The sequence below is a fragment of the Neopelma chrysocephalum genome, unplaced genomic scaffold (assembly GCF_003984885.1).
Source record: "Neopelma chrysocephalum unplaced genomic scaffold, ASM398488v2 Primary Assembly neopelma1_66, whole genome shotgun sequence".
Classification (NCBI taxonomy): Eukaryota; Metazoa; Chordata; class Aves; order Passeriformes; family Pipridae; genus Neopelma; species Neopelma chrysocephalum.
Window position 1 is genome coordinate 5,796,528 of NW_020897725.1, and position 25,303 is coordinate 5,821,830.

At 39.4% G+C, this 25,303-nt stretch overlaps 1 protein-coding gene across 4 annotated transcripts; it reads left to right on the top strand.

The window, feature by feature from the left end:
* The first annotated feature begins 420 nt into the window (after nt 1-420).
* On the top strand, nt 421-25,010 carry TBC1D31 (TBC1 domain family member 31). 4 transcript variants are annotated; one of them, XM_027684483.1, is made up of 22 exons: nt 421-501; nt 3,187-3,333; nt 3,909-4,024; nt 5,899-6,077; nt 9,058-9,209; nt 9,629-9,788; nt 10,018-10,218; nt 11,401-11,577; nt 12,382-12,461; nt 12,566-12,712; nt 12,982-13,115; nt 14,092-14,225; nt 14,920-15,099; nt 16,128-16,360; nt 16,966-17,118; nt 18,255-18,390; nt 19,312-19,404; nt 21,145-21,285; nt 22,132-22,326; nt 22,750-22,900; nt 23,854-23,970; nt 24,664-25,010. In XM_027684483.1, the coding sequence occupies exons 1-22, from the start codon at nt 425-427 to the stop codon at nt 24,804-24,806; spliced, it is 3,246 nt and encodes a 1,081-aa protein (XP_027540284.1). In that variant the 5' UTR covers nt 421-424; the 3' UTR covers nt 24,807-25,010. The 4 variants fall into 4 exon arrangements, with proteins under 4 accessions (XP_027540284.1, XP_027540285.1, XP_027540286.1 ...); XM_027684484.1 differs by having other exon boundaries at nt 24,673-25,010; XM_027684485.1 differs by lacking the exon at nt 21,145-21,285.
* Nucleotides 25,011-25,303: the final 293 nt, after the last annotated feature.

The following is a 25,303-nucleotide window of genomic DNA, read 5'->3' on the forward strand; positions in this document are numbered from 1 at the left end:
TGCCACGGGGTCCGCCAGTGGGCCCGCCTGGAGCGGTGCTTATGAGGCGGGGGGGCAAGAGGAAACCGGCAGCCAGTCCCGCTGGAAAAGCCGTGTTCTGAGTGACCCCGCGCACTGCGTTATAAACAGCTTTGCCTGCGGGAACGCGACGTTTTCACTCCACTTTACTCACTGCGCAGGGCTGACTGCGCTCCGCTCCCCAACCGCGCGAGGAGAACTACAACTCCCGGCAGCCCCCGCGGCCGCCGGTGGGGCTGTTCCATTTCCCGGCAGGCCGATACTTGCGGGAGGGAGTTTCCGCCCCCGTTCCCGCTGCCCTCTGTTGAGTGAAGCGGGGGCGGGCTGTACCACTCGCGGGGCGTCCCCCGGCGCGGGCGGTGGGCGGAGCTCCGCCGGAGCGCGCCAGCGGCGGCGCCGGGCGGGGATGGAGCGCTGCGACTTGGGCGGGCGGCGGAGCGGCCCCGTGTGGGCCCGCAGGACCGGGCCCGCGGCACCGCGGGGGTAACGGGGCAGGGCCGGGCCGGGCCGGGCCGGGCTGGGCCGGGCCGGGCCGGGCCGGGCAGAGGGGAGCGGCAGCCCCAGGGGAGGGGGCGGACGGGGCACGGTCGGCCCGGGCCCGTCTGAGCCTCTGCGGGCTGGATGGAGGGGCAGCTCGGAGATGCCCGGGTGGAACGCGGGGGAACACGTTCCCCTTGAATCATGGAATTGTCAGGGTTGTAAGGGACCTCTGGAGATCATCCAGAGCAGGTGACACAGGAACGCGTCCAGGTGGGTTTTGAATGTCTCCAGAGAGAGAGACTCCACGCCCTCCCTGGGCAGCCTGTTCCAGTGCTCAGGGTAAAGAAGTTCTTCCTCATGTTTAGGTGATACTTCCTGTGTTTTGGTTTATGGCCATTGCTCCTCCTCCTGTCGCTGGGCACCACCACCGAAAAGAGTCTGGCACCATCCTCTTGGCACCGCCTTTGAGATGTTTATTGCACTGATGAGATCCCCTCCTGAAGGCAGAGCAGGTCCCCCAGGAGGCTGTGAAACCCCCGTGCTCAGGCTGCTCACAGCTTGGCTGAGCACTTACCTCAGTTTAGGACTTCAGTTTGTTTGTACTGAATGAAATGTCAAGGGGAATTCCCAGAGTTTAATCACAGTATGGTATACCTGGTGGCCTAGTGGTTAGCATGCGGGACTCTCACCGCTGCGACCCAGGTTCAAATCCCAGTCCCCCGGGCAGATGGAGCTCGTTAGCCCTGTAAGGCCATCCATCTATGAGAAGGTCACTCTAAACAAACCTACGTCCTGAGGACCTCACTGCCATTGTCCAAACTTGCTTGGCCTCGGCAGATGAACCTTAGGATTAAAGGGTGGGCTCAGTTCAGCGCATGCTGTGTCTCACCTAAAAAAATCCATTGCGCAGGCTGGAAAGGTAAAAGACCTTTCCCAAAATCTTCGTTCGCAAAGATGGGCCATTATATATACAATGAAAACACTGCCTGGTCCAAGCTAAAGAGCAGCAGCATGTATGCTGCTTTGAGTGTATGCTGCTTTGAGTGCCTCTGCCCTGGGGACTCTGGATGCAACCCTGTGAACTCCTAACTCTGTTCTCCCGAGTCTGTTTAGTAGCAGAGGAACTTTTGAAAGGCAGAGAGTGGCATAGAGAAGGTCGTGGGAGATGCTGTAACTGCACTGATAAGTACTCAGGTTTCAGGGTGGTTTTAGAAGCAGAAGTCATACTTCACTTGTCATAAAAACCCCCACATCACTAGTTGTCAATTATAATTTAAAATACCTTATCTTTCTAGTTTCAATTTTATGGCCCTTTTATTGTAGAAAAGAATGGGCTTAACAGTGATGTACAATTAGTTTTGTCTCTAGTCTGTACCATGGCTGTATGGCCCTTCTTCTGGTGTTCACTCAGACTTTGTATCATACCTCCACAGCTGCATGTGCATGCTGGGTGGCATATTCTGTGTCTTAGAGAGGTGACAGCATCTTACATAGCCACAGTCACAACATCCAGACAGTGCTCTGCAGTCCTTAATCAGCCTGCCAATGTCCTGCAAAGTTTTAGATGTTTAGTTTGACTCTGAATTTATATCTAAGTGATGATAGAAAATAAATTGTTTGCTTAGTAAGCTTAATAAATCCAGGAATAGCAGATCTCCCAAATCTTAGTGTCCTGCTTCCTGGGAAATCCTTACTCTTGCAGCTTATTCTGCACATGGGTTTCATTTCTGCATCTGGCTCTGTTTTAAGGGACAGCACAGTACAAGTATAGAAGTGAAAAAACAGAAACTTTTGTTCGGTAATATCTCAGATGAATAGTGATAAATACAGCTTTCTTCATAAAATCATAGAATGGTTTGAGTTGGAAGGGACCTTAAAGGTCATCTTGTTCCAAGCCCCCTGCCATGGGCAGGGACCACGTCCCACTAGACGAGGTTGCTCAGAGCCCCATCCAACCTGGCCTTGAACACTTCCAGGGATTGAGCATCCACAACTTCTCTGGGCAACCTATTCCACTGTCTCACCACCCTCACAGTAAAGAATTTTTTCCTAGTATGTAATCTAAACCTATTCTATTTCACTTTGAAGCCATTTCCCCTTTTCCTGTCACTACATGTCCTTGTAAAAAGTCCCTCTCCATGTTTCTCGTAGATTCCCTTCAGGTACTGGAAGGCCACTATTAGGTCATCCCAGAGCCTTCTCTTTTCCAGGCTGAAGAAACTCAGTGCTTTTGAAGACTGTGGAAAGAAGTGATATTAGAGCTGATGTACCCCCACATCTAATCAGAGTGGTTTCTTACAGTAATGCACAGCTTCTCTGTTTTCTAGCACGTTTCTTTGCATTGGTAATGCAAGCACGTTCCTTGCTGAGAGCTGAATTGGGCTTTCAGATGCATTGGTAGATGATACATCAGGATATATGTTAGTGTTATTCATTAATAATGAAAATCAGGCAACCAGGAGCCACATAAGAGGATTGTGAATGGTGGATTTCCCCCATCTGCTTTATATGCCTCCTACCTACCTTCCAATACAGTGAATCACTTCCTTTGTAGTATATTTTTTATATTAAAAATACATGGGTTTATTGAAGATTTTTCACATAGAAGCATTTTAATCCTAGGTCTTGGAGAAATACATAATAATAAAATTATTCTAAGCACAGTTGTTTTGCTTGCTTTCTTCACAGACTTATAGTGAACATAATCCATAGTGTCCAGGGGTACCATTCAAAGACAATACGTTTTCTGAATGTGGCTTTTGACAGTTCTGGAGATTCTCTCCTCGCTGGGGACCGCCAGGGGAATATATATGTGTTTGACTTGAATGGAAACAGGTAAGAATATTTCTGTCAAGTCATTTTAATTGTCTGAGACATCCGTAACCTTCAGGGGTGTGGAACTTGCCTGGACAGGATCCCATAGGTCAGGTTTTAACCCTCATTTTCCCGTGAATGTGGAAATAGATAGTAGTTTGCTCAGAGCTGAAACTACAAGCCAGTGTCTCATGTAGCCTCCCTAAATATTATTTCTTTAGTTTAGCTGCTCAAAAAGAGCAGAGGCTTGTAACTAAACAGAACAGCAATTTCATAGAACTTAAGTACTACCCCAAGGAGTTATTCTTTGGTCAGTACGGATCAATGAATGAGCCATGAATTGCAATAAACTAGTGGATTTTTATTTGCAGAAATACATCAACCAGTCTTTTCAACTTTCCACTACTGAGTTTTAAAATATTAGGACTGATTTTTAGATTTATTGTAATTAGATATGATTTACTTACTCCTTTTGAGTTGATTTATTTTTTTTCTCGGTGAAATATATATTGAAACTGATTAAGTTATTACTTCAAGTATTGCTTCACTATGAACCAGAGTTTCCTAATACAATGAGAATGTGTGTTTTTAAATAGGTTCAACCTTGTCCAGCGAACGATGCAGGCTTGCACTGCTTTGGCATTTAATCTTCACAGAAAGACAGAGTTCCTGGTGGCTTTGGCAGATTATTCTGTTAAGTGCTTTGATACAGGTAAGGAGAAATTTGAAGGATTGGTATGAAAACTTATATCATTTTAGTTTTGATCTTGAATTCTTGGACAGTTTTTTTAATGGAAATCATACTGTGTATTTCATGCCATCTGTCCAAAAAAGAAAAGTTTAGGCCCATGGGGGTTATAGTTCTGTGGGTAAATGAACCTAAATCGACCCTTTTCTTTGCCAAAGTTCCTTGTTCCCACTAAGTCACCCAGGCATCTGTTTAACTGAAGTCCAGCACAGATCACAGTTATGTATGTTACCTTTTTTTTAAGCAGCTCTGTATATGTGTGCTTAGAATGAGGTGCTCTATTATAATTAAGTCAAAGTCAGTTACAGTATGTTAGTTTAGCAACTGAACCAGTTCTTAATTATATTTACAGTAAAATATTTGAACAAAGTGACAGTATAGAATAAAAGAACTGTCAATACTTTTGAGTATTCAAGTAGTTCTCTATCCTTGTTCAAAAGCAATGTTAAAAATTAACTTCACAGGCCAACTGTGTGTCTCTGACTTGATTAGAAGTTAAATGGTGAAGGGCATTGACAATTCATTCTTCTTAAATTGATCTTTTTCAAAAAGTGCAGTTGTAGTGTCTCATAATCTGGATTTAAATCTTTTTAAAAAGCTGTAGGAATCACTCATCTGCAATTTGAGGGTTTGAGACTGCTTTATCTGTGAAGATTTTAATGTAACACAATGTTCCTCAAAAGAGAGGAAGCATCAAAATTAAGGTCTGAAATCCTCTGCAGTTGTTCTCTTCCTTTCAACTACAGCGAGACCAAACTTGGATGTTTGGATGCACTTAGAGCAATCTTAATTATTCCAGAAAGTACTGAATGTTTATATGGTGCTGTTTCCAGATACCAAGTCATACTCAGAAATGTTTTAAAATATAAATGGTATTCACATAAGTCAGTATTGAGTGAACTATCCTTAGAGGTGTATTAGATAGTACTTGGTGGGCTCCATCCCCTTCTTTAGAAGCCATGCTGTCTAATCCCATGTCACCTCTCAGGTGATGATAGCACTCAGTTGTCTGTAAGCACAGCAGAAAGTTTGACTGGTATTCTTTATGAGCTGCTCTATAGCCATTTCCCATGTTTGATGCCACAGCAGTAGGTCAGCTGGAACAACCCCATGGGCTGTCAGGCAAACCACCCACTGTAAACAAACCCACTGTATTTGCCAGAAGTGCAGTTTGGTTGCTGAGGGAAGATTAGTGGTCATGCAGTCACAAGTGGGAGACAATGTAGTCAGAGGAGCCGTTTCCTTAGTATGCAGTGCACAGTATAAAAATGTTTTGGATCCTAAAGGAATTCATGAAGTGTTGTTTTCTGACTGTACCTTTCTGTAGTCATAGCCAGTTGCCATTAAACCTTTCTTCCTTGCACCTGTAAATAGCTGCATAATCATTCACACACTCTGTCCACAAGTAAAAACAAGTGGAGAATTCTGACTAGAACATTCAGTCTCAACTTCTAGAGATTACTGTGGGTGTTCACATCAGATATTCTCTGAGGCATGCTGAACTTACCTGATCACGTTGTTCATGGCTTTTGAAGATTGATTTTTAGGCTTAATTAAACAAGTCTGTGCAAGTTGGCTTTCTGTGTATAACTGAGCATAATTTATAAAATCTGTTAGTAGGAGATGTGGAGAAGGTTATGCCTCTCTAAGGTATAATAGCTATGTGAAGACTGATACCTTTATTTCTTGTTTATTGGGCTGATGGTAAATGGTTATATATTAGTAATGTTTATAAGTCTATTCCACTGCATAGTGTTGGCAATACAACTAAGGTAGTAGTTCTTTCACTTTGAATTACTTTCATATCCTTTCCATTTTTTTTTCAACAACTTCTGCAGAAACCAAGGACTTAGTTAGTTGGATGAGAGGCCATGATTCATCAGTGTCTTCCATCTCTGTGCATGGCTCAGGCAGGTATGCTATCACTACTTCCACTGATACAGCACAACTGTGGGACTTGGACACCTTTCAAAGAATAAGAAAGCTGAATGTTCATCAATCTGTGGGTATACAGAAGGTGAGTAAAGAGCAGTTGCTAAAGGGTGAACAAGCACACCTCAGTAGGTGTAACACCACATAGCAAAATCACATTTGTAAATATTATTTCAAATACAGCTGAATCTTTTCTGTCTTCTTTGGGCATATCATCTTAACTGTCATCCTAACACATCACCCAGACCACTGAAATACTGACTCAATAGTTGCAGAGGTCTGCTGGGAACTTTTAAGGAACTTCCATCTTTAGAGATACTCAAAAGTTGCTTGGATATGACCTTGACTATCCACTTTAACCTGGAAGTTGGAGCCATAGTTTAGATTGACCTTGCTTTGACCTGTCCCAGGGGACAGGACCAGCTGCCTGTGGGATCCAAGCCTTGCACAGTTACAGCAACAGCCACACAGTCATGATGGTGGGCTCAGAGGACCTCCATAGATTGATTCCAACCTGAATGATAGTGGCATTTAAGGGTGTTGTTAAAAACAGTTTTGGTGTTATAATGGTCCAAGTCACCACCACCTGCCCCATTCAGCTGCTTCTTCCAAAGCTGCTCTTCTGTCTGCACACTAAGAACTGAGAGTGGGAACAAACAAGGCTGAAAAGGAACTCAGCAAAAACAAATTGCTGCTTTTCAGCCCATTGGTTTCTTTGTTTCTGTTTGCTGCACAGACACTTATACTGGGACAGCACGGGATTACAACGATGACATGTTTATGTCAGGGAGTGGTTCAAATAGGTCTTCCTTAGAGTTACATTGTTTTAAATAGGTCTGCCTGCGCCACCAAATGTCACGCTGTGGCATAAGTACTACAGAAAGCCCTGACGAAGAGCCTGGGCATGGCTTGCGCACGTGCTGCCCTGCAGTGAATACTCTGACAAACACCACTTCAAACCAAACTTCTCGTCAGGCTGGTCACTAAAAAGCCATGCTGATTTTGCAGAGAACAAGGCTATTCATTTGAGTGCCTTCACTGTTCTAGGTCAGGCAGAAATTCTGACAGCTTAAAACAGTCACCTAGCAATTACCATAAAAAATGATCCATACATCTTTGTTTGTTTGTTATATTGAAACTGTTGTGTAGTGCATGTTGCTAAAATAGTTATAATATCTCCCCTCCAAAGATGGCTACATTTCTTTAGTGGACAAGATCTTTCTACTGCTCAGTGTCTTTCTTTTTGTAGGCCATGTGTAGGGATTTCTTATTGATCAGGATGTTACAGTATGGAAACAACCTTTAAAGCCAAACAAGGGTTGAATTAATAAATTGTGTTTGGGAATCAAGATCCTGCCTTTTTTTTTTCTTTGGTGCTGCCATTTCTGATAGGACATTATGCAAATAATCTGGATTTCATTTTCCTGTCTTTAGAATAATGATACTTATTCCCATGCCATGATTTAAGACATACAGATAAGTAAGTGCTTTATTGAAGATTAGATTTATTATTAGACTGCAGCCCTGACACTCAGTGTCTAAATCTGGATTCTTGCTCACTGTCTGAGCCTGTGGAGTAGAGCATCAATCTCATGTGCTTTTTGGTGCCTCTTTGCTTAAGCCCAGCTGCACTCTATCATATGCCTTCTGTTAAGCTGGTGTGGGGCAAAGCTAATTTAAAATGAGAGACTGAGCTGCACAGTGTATGGACAGCAGGTGAAACAAAGGAGAAATAAGACAACACATCTGTAGTGACCATTTCCAAAGCATCACTGCTTATTCAACAGCTGCTTGTGACCATCCTGGGGTATTTTTCTACAGCAAAGCAGAAAATTAGGAGCTGTTCAGTAGTCCAGTTTGCCAAAAATTAAACTTCATCCATCTGCATGATAGACATCTGCTCTCATTTCATTGTCTGGTCTTCTTCAGGGTCCCTGAAGGAGGACAGACAGCTCAGTCTGTCTGAAGATAAGTGACTGTGGTAGGTGAGGCAGCTCTTTCCCTACAGGTAATTTTTGCTCACTGTCAAGTGATTAATTTGGCTTGAACGTCCAACTTTCAGTCACTAAGATGAATCCCATCCCACTTATCCAGATTTACAGATTTTCAAGGCTGTAAGAGACCATTCAGTCCAAAACTCTGAACTTTTGTAGCACTGACTGTTAATCTCAGCCAGTGAGTACTTCAGGTAGTCCCTCAGTGTTCAGATATCAGAAGACATTTTCAGTTTCACATTCAAAATTATAGATACTGGGAATTTGCTGAAGCTGCATGAGCTGCTGCCAAAATAGAACCTCTGATCTAAACCAATAATTTATCATTAAGCAAGAATGTATTTGATGACATCCAAAAATGTAAATAATCCAATTTTTATTCTTTTGGAAACAGGTTACATATAAACAATAAACATGTTCACAATAGTTGAAAAAATATATATATTTACAGACTTTTTTGTTCTACCTTTATTCATCCTCACAGTAAAATCTGCATTTCATAGTTGGAGAATACATTGCTAACCGTTCTACAATATTTTAAATAGTTGTATGCAAAGCTAAGGAGTTTAAGTCTAGAGATGAATGTTTCAGAGAGTGCATTTGCAGGCTCTTGGTACTGTTTGAATGCTTTTTAGTTTGTAGAAGATGCAGGAAGCAGTTGTTCACTGAGCAGTTCTGGTTCATGTCTCCCATCCCTCCCTGCTCCTGGGTTTATGTTCCCACTACTTATATTGCATCCTCTGTGGCACCCACCAGAAGCCTCCACAACACAGTTTTAACAGTCATAAAAATAACACAGATAAAATTTGTGTCATTTTGGCAAGTTAAACTGGCTTAGCAAAGGGTATGACAAGTTTTGAACCAATGCAAGGGAGAGCATGCCCACCCCTCTCTAGGCTGTCCCAGGGGACAGGACCAGCTGCCTGTGGGATCCAAGCCTTGCACAGTTACAGCAACAGCCACACAGTCATGATTTCCTGCCGTGTTTTATTTTGCCATGCACTTTCGTTCAGTTTAGAGTGTACTTCTTTGACAACATCCCATTTTTTTTTCTTTTCCATATTCTTCCAGGTTTTTTTTCTTCCATTGAGTAACACCATTCTCAGCTGTTTCAAAGATAATTCTGTTTTTGCATGGGAATTTGATACTCTTCACTGTAAATACCAGTTGCCATCTCCTGTAGAAGGTTCTGTATTACTTTATAAGGTGTTTGCAGTTACCAGGTAAATTGCTATTTTAAACATTCTAAGGCAGACTACAAAAATTGTAGTTTTAAACAGGTTCTCCTTTATTTGTAATAATTTATGGAAGTACTGAGCTATATAGTAAGATAAGCTTTTGAAGTCTGCTGTGACTGGTACTTTCAGCAACGATCAATAGCAGTGTTTATTATAGTCCAATAGCAGTTGAAATAAATAAAGTTGATTTTTAATGACCATTAAAATAAGGTTTAAACTATCCTTTACCTTAGCAAAGGCTATTGTTTAGTAGGTGTTTTGTTCTTTTGGGAGAGTATGACAAAATAATGGAGGATTCAAAAGTGACTTGAGGGCTTAGAACAAAATGTACAATCTCTCTCTTTAGCTAATACTAACTAAAATTATAGTATGCTGATGGAAACTTTACTTCATCTGTGATCCAGAGATGGCCGGACCTTTGTAGCTGGTGGAAAATCAAATCATCTTCACTTATGGTGTTTGGAATCAAAGCGGTTGATAAAAATAATCCAGATGCCTGAGAAAGTGCGAGCTGTCCGTCACCTGGAATTCCTCCCTGACAGCTTTGATGGGGGCTCCAATCAGGTCAGTTTTTTTACAAAGCTTAAGGCAGGAATATTTGGTTAGTTGATTCAAGACCTATACTTTGAGGGGGGACACTGGGGATATGGGCCTGTACCAAACAAAAGGAAAGTGACTGTGCTCCATCTTTGCTCAATTGCTCTTTTAGCTTAATGGAATATCATTGCTGGATTGGGTATTCCACTTTGATTTACACTGAATATATTAATTGAGGAATCCTTTTAACTTACAGGTCCTTGGAGTGTTAAGTCAAGATAATATTATGAGGTTTATCAATATAGAAACATGCAAACTCCTTTTTGACATTGGGAGTCCTGAAGAAGGAATTAGTACAGCAGCAGTTAGTCCCAATGGACGGTATATTGCATCAGTAATGGAAAATGGAAGCCTTAACTTATACAGTGTCCAAGCTTTGACTCAAGAAGGAAATAAGGTAGAGTGTTTTACATTTCTTAAAACAGCAGTAAATCCCCTTGAAGTTAATATTTGTCTACATATCTTTTGTACCAGCAGTAGTTTGCAGACACATGTTGGAGTGCCATATTTAATAATACAAGTTCAGAAAAAGTGGTTTGTAGAGTTTCCTTCATAGTTCCTCCAGTCTGCCAGATAATTTGATATTTTTAAGGTATATGTATCACTGTGTTTCTGGTGTTGGAACAAGGGGGAGATGGTATTTCTTTCTACAGCAATTTGCATGCATCAGTTCTTTGTGGAGTGATGTTTGAGGGGATATGGAAGCAGCATAATTGTGCTGCTTCTGTTCTATTTCCAATAAGAAATGTTTAGCAAGTAATGCTCTCTTAAAGTGTGGGCATGAATGGTATTTTTATTACTGGTGATTTTGTTCTTCTTACTGTGTTATTGGATACCAGCATCCATGATTTATGGCACAACCATACCCCTAATCTTTCCTAAATAAGAAACATTCTAAATACCAGTTCTTATTTCATTAAAGTAATTTATTAATGAGAGTTAGGTTTCTAAATCCAGAATTCCACATATCTTTAATCACCATGTCTTTGAAGTAAACAGTAACCAGCTCTGGGTAATGATGGAGTTGGAGCTGAGGAAGGATGTGTAAAGATGTCACACGCATTCCATTTGCACTTTTGCTGACGGTTTGACATGGACTGGGAGATCCACTTTGTTACTTGCTTTCCCAATCTCCAGCGTTGAATTAATTAATGCCTGCCTGACACTGAAGACTAATTAAAGTTTGTAAAGGTCTTCTGTATTCTTTTTAACTGGTGCTATAGAAATGCAAAGTATTTTAATGACACTGAGAAACACACTAAAGTAAATAACCTTAACAGTACATGATACACATCTATACTATTCCAATTATATTTTAGTGTTTGCTAAGCAAGGAAATAACACGATTGAGTTGGTTTGGAAGTTATATAAACCTTCTTATAGTTAAAGCAGTTTTTATTCACTGACATTCTTTTTCAGAAGTATACAATCCATATATATCTATGGTAGAAATGTGTTTCTATTGTTCTTCTTATGGCCATCAAACTCAGAAATGTGGCATGTAAAATAAACAACAAATTATAGTGTTATGTAATCTGTCTTACAAGATTTTAACCAAGGTATTTGCACTTAATATTAGCCTCCACCATCCATGTTCAAAGTTGTACAAGATGGGTCCAAGTGCACATCAGAGACAAATAAACTGATAATGAAAGTAACTCCAGGAAGGTCAGAGGGGCCTTGGAAATCCAAAGGAAGCAAAATTCAAACCAGATTGCTAAAACTGCATGGAAACGCATCCCTTGAAAATAAAGAGGTAGGAAGAAGTTGCAAATATTTTGTTCTCCCATCTGCAGCATTTAAATTTCATTGCCATTTATTTTAAAGAATAAGTTCAGGCACTGATGCACTTGGATGTTTGAGCAAAGAAAGGATTAAGGAAATTTTAGTACCATTTTCTCTCTCTCTTTAGCCCTCCTATACTCCTATAGTATGTGACACAGCCAGAGATACCTCCAGTCATCTTGGGGTACCTCTGAGGTTGTTCAAGCAACTTGTGACACATTTGGATATTTGCTAGATCTGATCTGCTTCACTGCTAGCAAACTGGCACCTTTAAAATGTCTGCCTAAAATAATTTCATTTTTATTAATTATTTAGAAGATGAATTACTGTTAAATTTATTTCCCTTCTGTCACCACTGTGCCATTTTCTCTCTCTGTCTTTATCTTGTGTCTCCTATGTACACACATACAGACATACACATATCTGTGTGTATATATATCCTCTTGTAACATGTGTCACCATATGATCTATTCCTTATGTTAGTGTTCTTTATGGTTTGCTATATCCATCATTTAAATGTACATGGTTTAGTCAGGGTCTGATCTGCTTCTCACTGAAATCAATGGCAGCTGTTCCTTGAGTTCACGAGACAATAAATGATGTTTTGAATTATCTTTTCTTTGTTGTTGAAATACCTAGGACTATGTAACAAATAGCAATAGACATTTTATTTTTTAAATATTATGTCAGGAACTTCAATATTTCACTACTATCATCGATCAGAGTGCAAAAGAGAGCAAATCATTACATTTGTTGTTGATCCCCTATTTTGTAGAATGAATTGCCGGGTGGATTAAACAAGAAACGTCTGCGGGCCTTATTGAAAGGATTTGGAGAATATCCAGCAAAGTACAGGTATTTTTTTGTGTGCAAGGTCATGCTTGCACAAAATAAAATTGCTTGTATTTACTGGCCTATGAAAGAGAAGTTGCTTGACTAAGGCTGCATTTTAATTGCAGGATGTTTGTTTGGCGTTCCTTATTACAACTTCCTGAAAACCACCTGGCATTCAGTAGCTTAATAGATAAGGGAACCCACAATGCATTTGTAAATATTCACAATAAGTATCCCATCAAAAGCAGGAAACTGCTGAGAGTTCTACAGAGGTAAAATATATATTTGTATTTATTTAAATATTATAGATTTTTATTTTCATATGGTGATCCAAAATGTATCCACTGAGCTGGAATCAGCTGTAAGGAAAATTCTAAAATGAAATAACAGTGCCCTTATGTAATTTTGTTTTGATAACTCATACAATCTTGCATCTGTCTTGAAGTTCACAATCTTTCTATGTTGTGGTTCTAAAATACATATTATATTTTTGTCTTGTTTTATATTGATTTTCTACACCCTTGTTTGCCCTTGTGCACAGGACCTTATCAGCTCTAGCTCACTGGTCTGCTATCTTTGCTGAGACACCTTATATTCCTTTGCTGGCATTCCCATTTGTAAAATTATTCCAGAACAACCCGCTGATCTGCTTTGAAGTTGTTGCAACAGTAGTAGGTAAGCAATGATTTTAAAAACTCAAATATGCTGCAATGCGGTTAAGCTTTCCAATGCAGAAGAGCATTTCCTGCTGAAATGAATGAGGTATTTCCTAAGAGGTCATCAGGCTCTCTTCTAATTAATATGTAGCAACTGTGTGCCTAAAACAAAAACCTCAAGATATTAGACTTCCTTTTGCAGTGTATCTAGCAAAAACTTAGCAGTTTTAATAGTATTTGTAAAGTCTAATCAGCAAAACCAAGTGTATCTAGCATAATTATATCATAATAATTAGGTCTCTTAGACATGGGAAAAGTAGTCACACCCACCTACCCCCTCACCCGCTGCCAGTCAAAAGGGAATGATCTCTTTCAAGGTTTTATTGCGTTTAGTTGTCCTAAGCATGTGGCAACTCAAAACTAGACATTTGTCTGAACACTGGCTGTGGCTGTCTTCTGAAGAAACATTCTAAATTAAAGTGCTTTACACTTAAATTAGTTGTTGCAGCTGCTGCTAAGTCTGCAGAAGATACGTGCTGCCAAGCATACGCACCCGCTTTGCAAACACATGCTGTTAGTGGACAAGTATCCAAGTTTACAGAAATTATTCTTAGTATGTTAAAAATTACTTGATCCAGGCTTTAGTTTCACGAGACAGAAATACTAGTTTAAGTATTGCTGTCTGCCACTGATGCTTTAGTCCCACAGCACATAGACTTTTTTCATTTTATATTTGAGCCTTACTAGTTCTTCAGTCTGATTCACAGTGTGCTGACACAAAAACTCATGCCAGTGCAGCTGGAGGAGCAGTGTACTGTGGGAATGGTTTAGGAATAGATGCTAGGAAAGAGAAGAGATGGGAGTATCTTAAACAGCCTTTGCTGCCTGAAACTACCTCTTAAATTCATGGCTTTTGTAACCAAACTTGAAGGTTGTCATGAGTCTGTCACTCTGGATTACAGTGGATTGTGTTGGGCTTTTTATTCTCTTTTCAGTTAATTTTTGCCAGCACTGGTTTGAATATTTTCCCAATCCTCCAGTTAATATCCTTAGTATGATGGAAAATGTTTTGGCACATCATGACAAAGAACTACTCCAGCATTTAATAAAATACAATGTGACTTCACAGGTAATATTCTAGCCAACTTTTGTATACAAAAATGTACTGCAGTGAATACTAGGGCACTAGTTTTTTATTTTGATGTAGTTCTATTTTGAGGAAGTTTTCATTAAATAACAGTGAATGATATGGGAGTGTAAAGAATATACCATTGCCTTCCTGTTGTTCTTTCTTGTCTGTGATCATAAATCTCATACACATGCTACTGTATTTCTTAGAAGTTCTTTGCTTTCAAGTCCACATTGCTTGAAAATCCACTCATCAAATTATAAATGTACCTTTTTTTTTAAGTGAACATAGAGGGCTGCTCTTCTCCCATTGTGGTAAAACTTGCAGACACACAGAAGGACAAAGAGCAGAAACGAATTGCTCAGCAACTCCAGCAACAAATGCAACAGATCAGTGCTGTTGAATTAATTTTGTAATTCCTATTTATCATTTGGGATGATTTTAGCTTCACAAATTTAAACAGAACATTTAGACATCCTGTGAAATAAGAAACATATTTATAATCACCCCGTATTTACTCTGAATATTTATAGTTGGTGATGAAACTTATCTTCAAATGGTCTGGTTTATTTCCTGTTTCTTTCAAAAATCAATAGATTCTTGGTATAAGGCAAGAAAAATCATATTATGTCTTTTAAAGGGATGGTAAAATTGTACTAATGGATTATTTTATCTTTTTTCCTAATTAATTTAGGTTTATGCTTGGCCTCTCCTAGAAACGCTGTTATCTGAGGTTCTAACAAGAGAAGAATGGCTGAAAGTCTTTGACAATATCTTCTCCAACCATCCTTCATACTTTCTAATGATTGTTGTTGCCTATATTATATGTTCCAGAGCTCCCTTGCTTCAGTGTAATCAAGCAGCCGATTTTGAGGTAAACTTCTTTATATTTAAGTCAGTCATGTGCAAGAGATGTATAAAACATTGTATCTGTTGTTAGAGAAGTTAGAAGGAGATGTTTCATTTCCACATTAATATATTAATACATGTTTCTGAACAAAGTCATCTGGTACTTGACAAATATACAATAAATGAGTAAAACATTGAGCAATTTCCTGCATTTCATGCAAGGAGAACTTTAAAATCTTTCATAAGCTTTCTAATGCCACTAAATGCCATTTTGTAAATTTCAGTAGTTCATCAACCACAAAATAATTCTGCCACTTTTTTGGGGATCTGATATGGACTTCTGCCTCTGGAGACAATACACAGTCGTTCTGTTATGTTGCTTCATAATCCTGTTTTCACATTTGCAAAATTAGGCAGTATTATTGAATGTCCTCTGAAGCTAAATGAAAATGTTTCCTTATGTTTAGCCTTACATGGGGGAAGGAGTTTTTTTCTTATGAAAACATTTCTGTAGGCAAACAGGGTTCCACCTCTAAAATGTGCTTTTAGAGTCAATTTGACTGACATTGAAGAGAAAACATTATTGCTGTGTTTAGTAATTACCAATTTAGATATTTTCTTGGTGAATGAGGTCTTTGATGGGAAGAATAGTCCTGCAAGAAGAGAAACTTCCAAGCTTCATGTTTGAACACCAAAAGTCAAGGGAGGTTCATCCAGTGGTAGGAGTGTCTGTTTGGGCAGTGGAACACTCTAAATTGACACTTAGCTTTCCAGATCCCTTACACAACAGCCATTTGAAGAGAAGGAAAAGAACCAGAGCATACTTTCACAACTCAAAGAGGTTTGGTTCAAGTCATTTGAACTGGTAATATTTTATGAATTGGTAGGGATAACTAAATAAACCCTTTGTAGATTAACTGTTGAAATATAGATCTTGCTAACTTACCTAATTAATCCCAAAGAGGTGTAATAAAAATAAATATATATTTATGTAAAAATACATAGAAGTGCATAATCTTTTGTAGAATGTAAATGGAAGCATGTCTCTTACAGTATTTCTTTCATCACCGGAACAACCTGGAGATCACAGCTGTGATTAAGGAAGCCTATCGTCTTATGGAGGCTACACCACTAGACATCCATCCACAGCGTATGCTTGAGGACTTTATACCACTTACAAAAGGACAGTACCCTATATTTAATAAATATCCCAAGTTCATTGTGGATTATCAAGCTCAGGAACGGGAACGGATCAGACAGGATGAAATGGAATACTTAAAAGAGAGGTATTAATGGGAAAGTTGATGACAGTCTCAGACTGGGAGGGACAGTCTCCCAGTGGACACAATTGCCTTTTTCTTTTGTAATGCATATGCTTGAGAAGAGAGACAAGACAGAAGATTCAGGAAGATGACTAAATAGTTGCTAAAGGTTCAGTATTATTTGGTTTGACACATTTTGAAGTCAAATCATCAGTTTTATCTTAAACAAAAAATGTTTGCTAATTCACAAAAAATATTGGGCCACAGGTGACCAACTTGGAATCTCATAGTCAGGGCCTAAACCTTTGTTGACTTTGTGGGGTCCAACTTTTGAAGGGCCGGGAGTTCTTAGCTTGCTGTTGAAATCAGTGGGTGCCATGATGCCAAGGCATCTTTAGAAACTAGTTTTTGTTAAGAACGTGAAGAAGAAAATACCTGCACTCATCTGCAATGCCCTGTTTGTCTCTAATAGTCAGTATTGTACTTTATCAGTACAAAGGGGATGCCATATTCTGTCATGTTGTCTCATTTCAGCAGTTCTTTGCTAATACAGTCATTAATTTCTAAGCAATCAAGTAATTTCTTGATAATTGACTTGAGTTATTAACATGTGACCTCCTTCCATTTAGACAATTAGCACATGAATCAGAAGCTAAAGCAGAGGAACAGAAAGCAGAAGATGAAGCCTGGTATCAAAAGCAGAAATTACTTCGAGAAGCTGAAGAACAGAGGCGGAAAATGCTGCTGGAAGAAGAAGAGAGGTTGGCAGAACAGAGGCAGAGGTATTGTAATACAAGAAGCATTAGGGGTCTGGCTATTGCATCCTGCTATTACATTTTTAACCACAAGTAAAGGAGAAATAACCACTAATTTGTATAAATTGTAATGTGGAATAACTGTGGTCTGGCAGGTCATATTTTGGTGTGAGAATTAAGTGATCTGGGTTGTATTACTGCCTTGCCTGAGGGAATACAGCAGATTAGAGGTCACTTCGTATTTTTTTCTCAGCTCCCAGCCTTTTGTCTGGTCTCTTTGGACTGGGAGTACTTTTAAGCAGTCAACTGCTGTGTGTTTGCACACTGAGACTTCAGACTTGCACTAACCCACACTACAAATATGAGAGTTGCTATAGTATCAGTGACTGTACACAGTCTTGTATTTCTAGTGGATCTAGGAAAAAGACTGTTTTATGTATCAGTTGATGAGCAAACAGTTGTAACAGTAATGAAGCTGAACTGTTAGTTTGTATGTTTTGCAGTTGTGAAGGTTTAAGAGAATGTCAGCATCTCCATAGTTTCTTAAATCAACTAAAAGTAATTGTAGAATCAGTTAGGTTGGAAATGACCATTAAGATTATTGAGTCCCACCATTAACCAGCACTGTCAAGTCCACTGCTAAACCCTGTCCTTAACCATCACCTTTGGGAGCACATCTCTTAAACCTCTGTAACCACAGAGGTTTTTTTAAAAAAAGCAGTGAGCCTTTATTTGCAAAATAATTCCTGAGTTTATGGTTTTGTTCCTTGAAAGAGTTTGATATTTACCAAATAAACTTAGGACTAGTTTTGTGCAGCAAGAGGGACCAGGACACTGAAGTTATTCTAGGAAACAGTTTCCAGTTTTGGATTGTTGCAATACTAAACTAGTGCTTATTAAAGTGGAACAGAAACAGGTCCCAGGACTTGAAAGCTTAATTGGGGACATTGCCATTAAACAATGTTTGTGTGTCTGTGAATTTAGTTTTGTCTCATAAATGAAAAGTGGAAAAGTTACATGAATGAAAGCAACTGTCCTAAACTTTATAAGTTAGAGATGAGTTCACAGTAACTAATGGCTAACTGCACTGTAAGTTTGTGCTCTTTGGTACTGACCTTTTACATATACAAGTTCCCTTGTTTCTGTTTGTTTTGGCTTTGAAGACTCGCTGCTATTAAAAGAGATCTGAAAGTAAGGGAACTACAACTTCTAGATGCTTCAAGAAGGCGTTTTCTGAACTACCAGCAAGATCAGCTTCAAATGGAACTGAAACGTCTTGATGAAGAAATTGCAAGAAAGGTTGAGCATTGCTAAAGCAGTTCTTTTCTAGAAGGTTTAATAGTGAAAATAAATAAGGAAAAAATGCATAACTGAAATTGTAGTTGATGTACTGTGATTTGTGAGGCCAGAGGTGTATTTAGCAAGAGATGGACTGCCGTAAGTAGTAAATGCATAATTTTACAGGGTTTTTTTGGCACTTAGTATGTTCTACTGGCTTGCTTTAACTGGGAAAATTCCTCAGAAGAGTCAGATTCATCTGATTATTGGCAGTGTTGAAAAATGTAACGAGTTCCTTAAATGGCTGGTGAATTCTCAGCTATCTGTGGGCTGTATGTCCAGATTGCAAATTAACTCTGCCATTGATTGGGAGGCTCCGCAGTGGCCTCTGGCCAGGCCTGGCTCTGTTTCCATGTTACCAGCTCGGGGACCATGGCATGCAATGCTGAGAATGGAAGCTTTTGAACCTCGTGGGCACGAATTGAGCCTTTGCAGGGCTGTTCCCTGTGTCTCAGCACCACACTGCAGAGCACAGTGCACAGTGTGTGCTTGTTCCCTCAGTCAGGGTGCTGTAAGACTCGTTAGCTCCAGCTCAGCACAGGTTCTGCCAAGTGGCCACTTGCCCACCTGTCTGCTGTCCTCCACAGCCTTCTGGGTTCAGAGACTCCTTATTCGACTCAGAGCTGCATCTGGCAGGTTATTAGCACTAGTTCAAGCCTGACATTTCCCTAACAAGCTTGGCTGCATGCAAAACTCTTTCTATGCCTCTTCTCCACCTTGCCCTGAGCTTTTGATGTGCAATATTTTCTGTTCATGGTATGACAGAAGGTTAACTAGAACTTAGGAGAGGGTGTAGCTTGGGGGATGCACATTCTTGATAATGTTTTTTTAAGAGAGAAGAATTTCTTTACTATATTTTCATGTGTTTCTCTTCTCCTCAAGGCATCCATGAGAGAGCAGGAAACAGCTGCTGCTGTTCAGGAAGTGGAAGTACGACGGATGGAACTTGAATCACAAAGACAGCTTTTTGAGCAGGTAGTTGTTAGGGAGCTATACACATGTTTATGTTTAATGGTTCTTCCTTTAAAGTTCTTGGATTCCATTGTGTTCATTCAACCAGATGTTGTCAGGAAAAAGGAAGCCTTTTTGTTTCCTTTTTCTCTTTCATACCTTTTTTTTAGAATAAACCCTCTGTTGATAAAAGCGTTAGCAGAACTCACTATTATCTGGTTTTTTGGGTGAAAATACTCGTATCCTCCCTGTTTTATTCTTACCCTGTGCAGAGATAGCATTTGGATGCTGCAGGATTTAGCTATGTGCTCAGCTGCTTTAGGGAAGCAAGGAACAGGTAAATAAGAAATAAGTCTATAACAATGTGTTCCTCATCCCAGAAACTCCCACCTTTTCATCTGTGATATCCAGATATATCTACGTTTTCTGGAGAGAACAGTATAGCAGATTGATGTAGCTGATGAAAAACTGTCTAGTTGCCAACAACATCATTAAGCAAAAAGGAAAGGATGTCTTGTTGGGAATGTGCAGTTCCTTTCTGAAATGACTGACTTATAATTCAGAGATCGCTAGTAAATAATAAAGGGCTTTAATCAGTAATACTGTTTAAAGTTAAATATGAGTTAATTATTATAAATAATTATTATAAATTACTGAAAAGGAAGGATGCCAGTGGAAGGCTTTAGAAATGTTTGTTTTGGTTAGAAATAGTAAGTTATTTAGAAATCATAGCTACATGTGCCCATCGTGCATGTGTGTAGATCCAATGGAATGAAGTGGACACTCACCTATCTAACCCTTATTTTGAAATGTGTGTCTGCTTGTATGTGGTTTTTTAAAGATTTTGGCCATATACTTTTTATAAGCCATGCTGAGCATAACTGGGGTAAATTTCTTTTAGCATCTATTTATTAAATACACAGCCAGTTGTATTGTGGCTACATAACACAAACCAGGCTAAGCTCATTTGTATTCCAGTACATGTAAAGTCAGCTCTTTAGGGGAACTAATTCTACAATGATCATCCTCTTTAGTCTAGAAAAGTATCAGTTATTTAACTAACTGAGGATATATATCTGCCCACAAGAATCTGTGCAGACAGGCTTTCCCTGCCATGCCCTGAACTGTTTTGCTGCCATGAGTGAGGGGCTTATTCTAGCTTAGAAGGTTGTGTATCTTTACTTTGCCTCAGCTGCTCAGTAGATTCCCACAGGCCTGGGAAGGGGTTATTTCTTCTCCAGAAAATTGTGTAGATTTGCCCTGGTGAATGTGAAGAAAGATGGTGAGAGTTAAAATGCTATTTCTAGATCTGCTGCTGGTTTGTACTACTTTGGCAAATCATCTCTGCATTCAAGCTGCAGATGTGTTTATTATAACTCCCAGTACCATGAAACACAATTATTATTTATGAAACATTTTGAGGTTTTGGCTAAAATTTCCCATAAAAGTAGAGAATATTTTCATGATTAATCTAATTCATTTAAGTTGGAATTCTGGTTTTATGCTCCACTGTAATCCAAGGATTGGAATTACGTCCGTATCAACCTGAGAGACCACTCTCATGACTCTAGTGTTAGTGTAATTCCAAGTTAATAAAACAGCAGGAACTATCATTTTCTTGGACAGTTATGATATGTAGTGGGATGAGATGTGTGGATATATTCATATACTAGTTTAATGAAATTTTTAATAAATGTTAAAGAGACAATTACAAATGTGAGCTAGTAGCTTAGCAACAGTAATTTTTGTTTGTGTGTTTGGCAGCATCTAATCAAAGATCAAGAGGCAGTTATGAAGGAAATGAAAGAAAAGGTGGATGCCCATCAAAGAAAGGTGGATCTGGAAGATCATTGTGTTCAGAGATTGATGGAAATAGATAGAGAAGAAAACCAGAAAGCTCAAACAGTAAGATGACTGGATCTTAACATGTGTTTGGGGTAGCCAGTATGTTATCTAGTACAAGTAGTACTAGTTAATAGTATTATGATTGCAATTAACTAGTTCAAGTTAATATAGAAATATTTTCTAAAGAAATCTAATTTCTAGATACCTATATTAATACATTAGGATGCTATGTTTGAAGTTTTGAGGTTTTTGAAAATCTGACTGAAGTGTCCAAACATCTATATAATACTGAAATTCCCTGGATCTGCCAGGAAAATTAATTTTTTTTTCACTTCTCAACAGTTAGAAGGCACGTAAGTCTCAAAATTGATTTTCAAAGTAAGTCATCCTCCTGTTAAGAAACGTGTTTTGTTTGTAACCATAATAAAACAAAAGTAATCCTCAAACGAGCTTTCAGTTGGTAGTACTTGGCAGAAATTTAGTGGTAGAAGCTGTTTTCTAGATCACAGTAATGAATGTGTGTAGCTTGACATTAGGAATTGTTCAGATTTGCAACCTCAGAACTTGTAACTGCACGGTTGGAAAAATAGTTGCAGCTATCCCACTGCCCATATGCTTGTCATCTGCATTTGTATTTTGTCTAGAAATAAACATATGGGCCTGAGTTTTTGTAAACAGCATTCGATTTTTGGAAGCAGATGGATGTGGGTGGAAGTATTGGCATTCAGGTATCAGTCTTGTGTCAGCTGCACCTGTAAATGACTGGCACTGCAGGAGCAGCCTCCCAGCAGGGACATCCAACAGTGATACTGGAGAATACCTCAGTTCGTCTTGCCTGGTCTGTAGGTAGGGCTATGCAACTGGAATAGACTAAGTGGATTGCTGGTAAGAAAGGTGTGTCACTAGGTGGCCGAAGGAAACGTAGCCAAAGCCGAGCAGAAGCGCATTGACACCGACTGGAGGCTGCAGGTGCTGCAGAGGCTGAGGCGCGACGACCAGGACCGTGAGAAGTGCTACGAGGAGCTAGTCAAGCTCCTGCATGACAACAGGGTGAGAGAAGCTGAACTGCTGAAGGCCATGAGGGAGACAGAAGAAAAAAAGGTATTTGCATTATTTCTTTTTCCTAAGTGGGCCTGCCACACTGGATAACTGTCTTTTGCCCATAACCTGGAGACCATAAAGCTGAAAGATACTAGAGAAATATTTTGTTAGGAATCTCCTTTCTTGTTTTGACTGGAAGTTTCTGGAAGAACTACAGAAAATTGGTGAGAATGTTTTAGATTTGGGAAAGTATATTCCTATTTCTGTAAGTTCCTCTCTTTTTTTTTTTTCTCTGACCCAAGACTTTTGGTTTTCTCCAGGTGTTTGATTGAAACATTTTTCAAAATAAAACATTCAAACATCTTAGTAACATATATTTTGAATTAAGGGTGAAGTGTAATCTGCAATAATCCAGATGGTTTAACTTGTTGTTTTTTCCTTGCAACACATCTGTTGAAGACATTTAATATCTCTCTTGCACAGTGGGAAGACATTATACAGAAAGAAGCTCAACTAGAGGAAGAGCAGAAGGCAGCTGCTGCAGCAGATGAGCACAGAAAGCAGTTCTTAGATGACAAAATTAATGATGCATTACAATTGGCTGAAAAGCTGGAAAGGGAAGATGGTTATTTTGGTGAGCATATAGATAATGCAATTCTGTGTGGATGTTGGCATGAAGCATTCAACAACTCAATGCAAACTAAGTGTCCAGTATTAGGGATAAACTTAAGCATAACTCCTTTACATAAGTACTTTTTGGCAGTATTCTTTCATGAAACCAATATATCAGGCCAGACTTGGAAAGAAATCTCAGTTTGATATCTATCAGATGCAGCAATATAAGTGGCATTTTTGGTAGGGACACACACCTCAACTTAAGCCAATCCATTAGAAATCCTCTGTCAAATAAGGTTGTCCTGTGATGATATACACTATTATACCAGAAGTGACTTTTCCAAGTGTTTGTTCACAGAAGAAAATCACATGAATGTGCTTTCAGAACTGGCCAGTACATCTTTCCCAAATGCTGCATTTGTGTGTTTTTGCAGATATTTCTCTTATCCCCCCCATGTCTTCAAGGCTCACACAAAATTAGTGATTAGTATTAAGGTTAGGTGATTAGTATTGCTTTGGGCAAACATTTTCAGCCTTTGCCCTTATTTACCTAATGTTTTTGGTATGGAGTAATTTCCAAATGTGCATTATTAAAATGGGTGTTTCCTTAAAACTGCAAGTATGAGTGGCCATATTCCACATGATCTTAGTGGCATATTTGTCAGAAGATTAATTATATAGGAAGAAACAGCACATGTAATTTCTTAGAGAGCTGTAATTTCTTAAAGGGAATTTTAAGAAATTAATGAAATTACAGAGCTGTAATTTATTAAAATGAAGTGCAGTGATGCATAGCCTTGACCGATAGAGTAGGAACATTGACTTCTGAGCAAATTGTACTTCCCATTAGCTGGAGCGAGTGACTGGTCTAGGTTTGCTTCCTGAAAAAAACTGTTTCACCTCAAGCTAGGAAAATTCACTAGAAACTTACACAGTTTTAATTCACAAAGAATCCTTTTCTCCATTCCACAGAGAGACCGTGTGATTTAAAGGCCAGACGTACAGAGAGAGGAGTAGAAGTCCAGCAGGTGCCGAGGTCTGGAAACATCTGTCTGAATGATTTATCTGCATTAGTGCAATCACCACACAGTAAGTTTCAAAGTTAGGACTCTATTTTCTTTCATGTTTAGTTTCAGAAGCATTACTGGAACACCTCGTTGTGTGATTGAGTCATTACTGGTTGTGTGGGTGTTTAGTGGATAGTAAACCAGTTTATTGTTGTGTTCTATTTCACACCTGAAAAAAAAGTCTTTGCTACCAGCACACAAAGGAAGTGCCTGAAGCGTGTCACATTATGAGAGTAGTCCTAGTAAACCTCAGCTTAGTTTAATCGCATTCTGACCTGATCATTTTAGCTATGCTTTTCCTATCTTCATATTTATGTATGATTTGGGAATGTTGAGAAGATGTAGAGCTGTCTTTCATCGAAATCTTACTGGGAGTTATAGTCAAGAATTAGTCTAATAATTTTTTCTGGGCTGTCCTAGCAACTCTGGCAGTGAAAGCACAATTTAAAATCCTATGCACCTTATGTACAAAACTCTGCAGGCAATGGGAACATGTATCCATGGACCTGCTGTAGCCATCCATTAGCATCTGACCTTCTGGCAGCAAAACAGGTGCTGCTTTCAAAGAACTTGCTCTTTGCAGGTCTGAGGGCTGTCTCACAGTGGTACTGAAAAACAGCATTTCTGTGCCAGATACCTGTTTTCCAATAGGTATTTGTAGTGTATGTGGAAAACCATTAGCTGCAATACTAAGTCCGAGTTTCTTGCACTTCAGTGTCTTTAGACAGAAGACGAGAACTGGCACGCCAGGAGCGGGAGCTGATGGCAGAAGTGCGGCGGCTCAGACAAAGGCTGACCTCACAGGCTAAGAGTAGACATCCTCCAGCTCATTTCCCAGCTACAACGTGGACACCGTGACATGCTTTGCTCTGGACCTCAGCGTACTTTGAAATTATTAATCAGTGAAAAGCTAAATATATATAGTGTGATTCAGGATGGGTCATAGACTGTTGGTTATAACAGCCTTTGGAGATATTTTTTTATATAAATGCTAGATAGAAAATATGTGTGTTGTTTGTAACCTTCTTGTTATTTTTTACTTAAATAATAAATAAACTCAGTTTTTACCACTAGGCTATTGCCCGTGCAGTATTTGTATACTTTTTTTCAGGTGCCTGCCATGACTTGAAGACAAACCACTGTTAAAATGTGGTTTTGCCAGTGATGTGTAAGTGGATTCTACAAGTTGCAGCAGGGAAATTTGCAATTAGAGAAAAAAATCATTTCCAGTGAGAGCCAAACACTGAAACCAAGGCCCAGAGAGGGTATGGAGCCTCTGCTGGTGGAGATGTATGTGGCTGTTATACATATGAGCAGGTTCATTTCATGAGAAAGAAGGGGAGAGAGGATTTCAA

Bases quoted from the DNA above. Each gene is read 5' to 3' on its own strand.
- TBC1D31 (XM_027684483.1), top strand. From the start codon at position 425: ATGGAGCGCTGCGACTTGGGCGGGCGGCGGAGCGGCCCCGTGTGGGCC. The intron at 15,100-16,127 runs GTAAACTTCTTT...TGTCTCTTACAG, and splicing joins ATCAAGCAGCCGATTTTGAG to TATTTCTTTCATCACCGGAA. The intron at 17,119-18,254 runs GTATTGTAATAC...TTGGCTTTGAAG, and splicing joins TTGGCAGAACAGAGGCAGAG to ACTCGCTGCTATTAAAAGAG.